This window comes from Protobothrops mucrosquamatus, unplaced genomic scaffold (assembly GCF_001527695.2).
Source record: "Protobothrops mucrosquamatus isolate PMUCROS unplaced genomic scaffold, P.Mucros_1.0 scaffold593, whole genome shotgun sequence".
NCBI lineage: Eukaryota > Metazoa > Chordata > Lepidosauria > Squamata > Viperidae > Protobothrops > Protobothrops mucrosquamatus.
In genome coordinates this window covers 268788-274943 of record NW_015386892.1, presented here as the reverse complement: position 1 = coordinate 274943, position 6156 = coordinate 268788, and the positions used below count along the sequence as shown (strand labels likewise).

The 6156-nt window shown below is 44.4% G+C and overlaps 1 protein-coding gene across 1 annotated transcript; it reads left to right on the top strand.

The window, feature by feature from the left end:
- On the top strand, window positions 1-3845 carry CIDEC (cell death inducing DFFA like effector c). Its single transcript, XM_015817466.1, has 5 exons — window positions 1-67; window positions 470-611; window positions 1342-1491; window positions 2888-3075; window positions 3452-3845. The coding sequence occupies exons 1-5, from the start codon at window positions 15-17 to the stop codon at window positions 3630-3632; spliced, it is 714 nt and encodes a 237-aa protein (XP_015672952.1). The 5' UTR covers window positions 1-14; the 3' UTR covers window positions 3633-3845.
- Window positions 3846-6156: the final 2311 nt, after the last annotated feature.

Below are 6156 nucleotides of genomic sequence, written 5' to 3'. Positions count from 1 at the left end.
TTCCCTGCAGCCTGATGGATTATGCAAAGAAATACTTGGATCTTCTCAGCCCACAATCACTTTCCAGGTAAGTCACGACCGATAAGCAGCAATGAAAGCCTCCACCCCATCCCCCCCCGTCTTGAATTACAGGTAAATCCTTGACTTAACAACCATTCATTTAATTGACCGTTCAAGGTTACAACGGCAGTGAAAAAAGTGACCCGTGACCATTTTGCAGTCACGTGATTAAACTTCAGATGCTTGGCAACTGACATGTACTTAGGACGGTTGCCAGTATCCCGGGGTCACGTGATCCATCTCAGCGAACTTCTGACTAGCAAAGTCACGGATACGAAAGCTCTCGGCCAGGAGGGAAATAGGGAAAGACGGGAGAGGAGTGAAGATGGTTCAAACCTGGCTGGCCAAGAGGAGGGGGGGCGTTTTTATCCTTTCCCCCTCCCTCAACTGACCTTTCCTCTTCTTCCAGATGTGTCTCAGCCAGTGCTTCCGCGACCCAGCAGCTGCTGAGCGGCCCCGCTGCCCGTCCCAGGCCATACCGCGTGAGCAATTGCGAGCGCACCCTGCGCAAAGGCATCATGGCGGAGAGTCTGAACGACCTGCTTGAGAAAGTAAGTGGTGAATGCAGAAAAGAAAAGAAAATAAACTCCTGGGACAGTGTTTTTTTTACCAAGAGTATCACTTTACTGATAGTTCCACATAGGCACAGAAGTAGCAAAGCCAGTTCTGAAGTTTTTGCGCACATAACAGCATAAGTAAAAATCGTCTTTTCCCCTTCTGGGCCACCCACTGTCCATTGTCCACCAATCAATTACATTCATTTTGTTTTTGGGGAAACGGCCTGAGCGCTTTGGAGCTTTCCCCTCGTTTGATCTTGGGGTCCAGGGACGCTTCCAGGCTACAGTCGGTTCACTTACATTCCACAATGACCCAACTAGGTAACATCATCAGCGCTAGAAGGGAGAGGAGGAGGAGGAGGAGGAGGAGGAGGAGGAGGAGGAGGAGGAGAAGAAGGAGGGGAGGGAGGGAGGGAGGGATTATGGGGTCCTTGGTGTTCTCTGAACTTGGTGGCTGTCTTGCAGACATTTCATTACCCAACTAGGTAACATCATCAGTGCTAAATCTTTCAAAATCCATCTCAGTTGTTTTTTTTTTGATGGAGGCCAATGGGCCCTGGGTGAAGTACTGGGTGATCTTCTCATCACTTCATCCAAAGAAAAACTATTAGTGTCAAAGCTTCCTTTCTAAGCCAGCTTGCTCAAGAGATGCTCCCTTGTTAATGAACCCTGATTCCTAGGCTGTCTGGAACTGCAGGGTATCCAATCTAATTTATTGCCGCAGGTACAAACTGCTCTGGACTTAGTGGGGTCCATCAGCGTTGTCTTGGATGAAGATGGCACCAGCATAGAATCGGAGGCGTTCTTCCAAACTCTAGAAGAAGGAATGGTATTGCTGGCCTTAACTGAGGGACAGGTGTGGCGTCCAGCCAAGGTGAGGAGCCAAATTTAAGACTTAAGCCAATAAAATGTGTTAATCTTCATTTCAAGGACATGCTATTGTCTGGTTGGGTTAGAAATGTGGGCATCTGCTTCCTTCCCGGGAAGGAAGATCAAAGGATCTTTGATTAAGTTGGAAGCACTCGTCTGTTGGGTTTAACCATGGTTTCTTGAATAAGCCACCACTGGCTTGGCTTCTTCCCAGGGATGGTCATCTACAGCTAAGTTGGAAGCACTCATCTGTTGAGTTTAACCATGGCTTCTTGAGTAAGCCACCATTGGCTAGGTAAAGAAGGACAGCCACAAGATGGAAGTGGCTCACTAGGAAAACATTGTCCGTTGGAATGGGCGTTTCCAGAAATCAGAAGGTTTATTTTTAATTTATTGATTTGGTAACTGTATATGACTGCCCATCTCAGATGCCTGGGAAACAGTTCAGTCTCTTCTGCATACGTCACAAATGAGTTAACTGAGTACCTGGGTTGTGTGAACCTAGCCTAGGATGCTAATGCTAGGTTGCTCAGCCCTTGTGAGGCAAAGGATGGCCATCCAGAATTCTGTCTGAAAAGCGAAAAAGCCCTCTCTCCCTCCCAGTTTTATGGAAATGAAACATTTGAAAGTTGATTTTAAATGCTAGAGCGTTTTATTATTCTGCTTGTAAAGCTTCCTGTGATCACGGAAGAAAAGGGCAGTTTAAATAAGTATCATCACGATAAAGGCAATTCCCAGCAAACCGTATTAGAGAAAGGAAATGGAACACGTAAGTGCTGAAATTGATAACTCTCAGGGTTACGTTTGAAATGCTTGGGTGAAGAGAAAGGGAGAAAAACAGATTTTTCTCGCTTGGCTATAAATGCCGGTCATGAATGGATTGCTCTTTAATCACGAGGACTAGAATCCTGAAAAGCAAAAGCTACCGCAATATGTAGCCTTCGCTGGAAAGGAGGCTGTGCAAAATGTGGATGCAGAGACTCTGTTCAATAGTGATAATTACACAATACAGGATAACCGATTTGGAAGGGACCTTAGAGGTCTTCTAGTCCAACCCCCTGCTCAAGCAAGAGATCCTATACCATTCTGCACAAATGACTATCCAATCTCTTCTTTAAAAGCTCCAGTGATGGAGCACCCACAACCTCTGAAGGTAGGCTGTTCCACTGGTTAATTGTCCTCACTGTCAGGAAGTTTCTCCTTAATTCCAGGTTGCTTCTCACCTTGATTAGTTTCCATCCGTTGCTTCTTGTCCTGCCTTCTGCTGCTTTGGAGAATAGACTGAACCCCCTCTTCTCTATGGCAGCACCTCAAGTATTGGAAGACTGCTATCATGTCGCCCCAATCCTTCTCTTCATTAAACTCTCACAGGGATGCTTTTCCATTTTTTTTGTCCCCAGAAAGCCGGCTACCAGCTATCTCTGTCCAGCAAGCCTCGACGTCGGATTGACGTGGCCTGCATCACATTTGATCTGTACAAGACGAAGCCCCAGGACTTCTTTGGCTCTTTGAACGTCAAGGCCACTCTTTATGGGACCTACAGCATGTCCTACGATATGCAGTGCTATGGGGCCAAGAGGATGATGAAGTACGTCATTTTGCTTCCCTTTAGGATTCCTCCATAATTTGCTTACCAGTGTCTCACGTTTTATTATGATTTATTGTTTTATTATTCTAATGCGTACGAGTTTGAATGTTTCTCACCTCTGATGAGATGGGGGGGGCACATGAAAGAAAGAAAGAAAGAAAGAAAGAAAGAAAGAAAGAAAGAAAGAAAAAGAAAGAAAGAAAGTGGATCTTTTTGCACAGAGCAAAAAAAGTTTTAAATAATAAGAGACGAAATGTGTTAGCTCAGAGTTCAAAGAAAACCTCAAAACGATGATTGTAAACCGTCTAGGTGGCCTTGGTGCTCCCTGACCATCTCTCTCTCTCTCTCTCTCTCCAATTTCTCCTGTTTTTCTCAGAGAAGCTCTGCGCTGGACCCTCTTCACCATGCAAGCCACGGGCCACGTCCTGCTGGGCACTTCCTGTTACATGCAGCAATTGCTGGATGCCCCGGAAGAACAGAAGGAAGAAATTTTGCCGTCCTTGTGTCGTCCTTCTATCGCTCTCCCCTCCTCTCTCACCCGGAGAATGTTGCAATGAATTTGCGGGGGAGGAGATATTTTCTGCCCTACTGCTGCTACGGACTCCGAGCCCCAGGGGTGTTGACATCCTACACGTAAGGCACCCTCCAAGATCATGGAGGCAGGGACGGGCACTTCTCTGCACCTGCTGGAGTGGAAAAGCACAGCCAACGTCAAAACATTTTGACTCTTGTCTCACAATTCTAGGCACTCACTGTTTCTTGTAAGTTATCATGTGTGTTGCTTCTTGTCCAGCTTGGCAGCCAGAATTGGTGCAGAAAAAGGCCAAGGTTTCACCTTTCCTTATTTATATATAGATAGCTAGATAGATATTCCAACATGTATAGATAACTGCACAGCCAGCATGATGCCACGTTGACTTGTATTACACTGTAAATATGTGAATTAAAAAGCAACCTTTTCTTAAACCGTGATGGGCTCTCTCTCTCTCTCTCTCTCTCTCTCTCTCTCTCTCTCTCTCTCCTTTCTCCTGCCTTGTTCTCAAACGGGTAGTTTAATAGAAAATACATTTGCAGACCCTCAGTTGCTTCCTAGAACTGAAAAAAAAAAAAAAACAGATCTGGGTGTATGTGGCAATACATGAAAGGTAGTCCTTGATTTATGGCCAAAAATGAGCTCAAAATTTCAGTTGCTAATCAACACAGTTGTTATGGGAATTTTGCCCTATGTTACGACCTTACTTGTCGCAGTTGTTAAGTGAATTGCTGAGGTTGTTAAGTGAGCAACCTGGTTGTTAAGTGAATCTGGCTTCCCCCACTGACTTTGCTCGTCAGATGGTCGCAAAAGGGGATCATGTGACCCCGGGACACCGCAAAGGTCATAAATACGAGCCAGTTGCCAAACGTCTGAATTTTGATCATACGACCACAGGGATGCTGCAATGGCCAAAGAGTATGAAAAATGGTCATAAGTCCCTTTTGAATGGTCACTAAATGAATAATCAGTTGTAAGTCAAGGACTACCTATATACTATCATTCTGGTCCCCTTAATCGCTTTATTTTCGTGAATATTTTTTGATGAAAGGAAGATTTTACAAAGGTTTTAAAAACCACAGAAGGAGAGAAGAAGAAAGAAGAAAGGAGATTCTAAAAAGTCAATAATAATAATAATAAAAGCTATCCGCACACAGAGCAGTTACCCTCTTCCCCCTCCCGTCTGGCCTATCATCGTTCCCTTCTTCCCATCAACGGCCCCTTTTCATCACGACATTCCGAAATGGCTTCATTTTTATCCATTTCCAGCAAAAAGTCTGCAAAGGGTTTCCCGGTCGTTTAAAAAAAAAAAAATTGTAGTTCTCTCCTTAATCAAAGAAGTCCATTGAGCCGTTTCTGCAAACTCAGCCAGCTTCACGATCCATTCCTCCATTTATTGGTCTTTCTGCAGTGCTCCATCGTTGTGCATATAATAGCCTCGCACACTTCCCATATATAAAACCAATTCTCTGTCAGCCTTTTGCATTTGAGTGTCCATCAGTCCTAATAAGAAAAGTTCTGGTTTCATCTGAAGATTTGTTTTCAAAACTCTCCACATCACCGTATGTATTTGTGCCCAGTACCTTTTCGGTTTTTCAGATCACCGTGCGCAATAAAATATCCCTTTATATTTTTCACATTGCCAACCTTTAGACATCTTAGACCTTGTCTCCGGTGTCATATTTCCATAGAATTATAGGGCTGGAAGGGACCTTGGAGGTCTTCTAGTCCAACCCCCAGCTCAATACCATTTCAGACAAATGGTTGTCCAGTCTCTTCTTGAAAACCTCCAGTGATGGAGAACCCACAACTTCCAGAGGCAAGCCGTTCCACTGGTTAATTGTTCTCACTGTTAGGAAGTGTCTCCTTAGTTCTAGGTTGCTTCTCTCTTTAACACTTCAGATTGTACCTCAGCCATTTCCAACGCCATGTAATCCAAGAAAATCAAAGTCACGAGAACTAGAAACTTTAAAAAGCAACCAGCACTGCCCTGCTATGCAAAATACCCGCTAAAATTCGCTGCACAGCAAATCCTCAACTTTCTCCCCCCCCTTTTGCAATAGAATCTATTTGTAGACCTCTGGCTCTCTTGCAATATTAAAAAGCCGTGGCCATTACGAGATAGTTGAAGATTCTCCAGGGGCTAGTTAAGGAACTTAAATGGCCTGAGCCATATGAAAAGCAGGGAAGTTTAATAAGGCCGTTTTCATGGCCAAGTCCTGTAGCTTCGGAGGTCAGGAAGCATCTGCATTCATTTTTTTGTTTTTTTTTTAAGGGGGAGGGGTTTAAGAGAAGATGTTTAGGAGCCAGGCAGGGAATCCATAACTGTTGCTTCCTGCAAGGGGGAAGACCAGTGGTGGGATTCAAATAAGTGAACAACCGGTTCTCTGTGTGGATGCCACTTCCGGAAGTCTGTCTGTGTGTCTGTGTGTCTGTGTGTCTGTGTGTCTGTCTGTCTCTCTAATTATCTATCTATCTATCTATCTATCTATCTATCTATCTATCTATCTATCTATCTATCTATCTATCTATCTATCTATCTATCTATC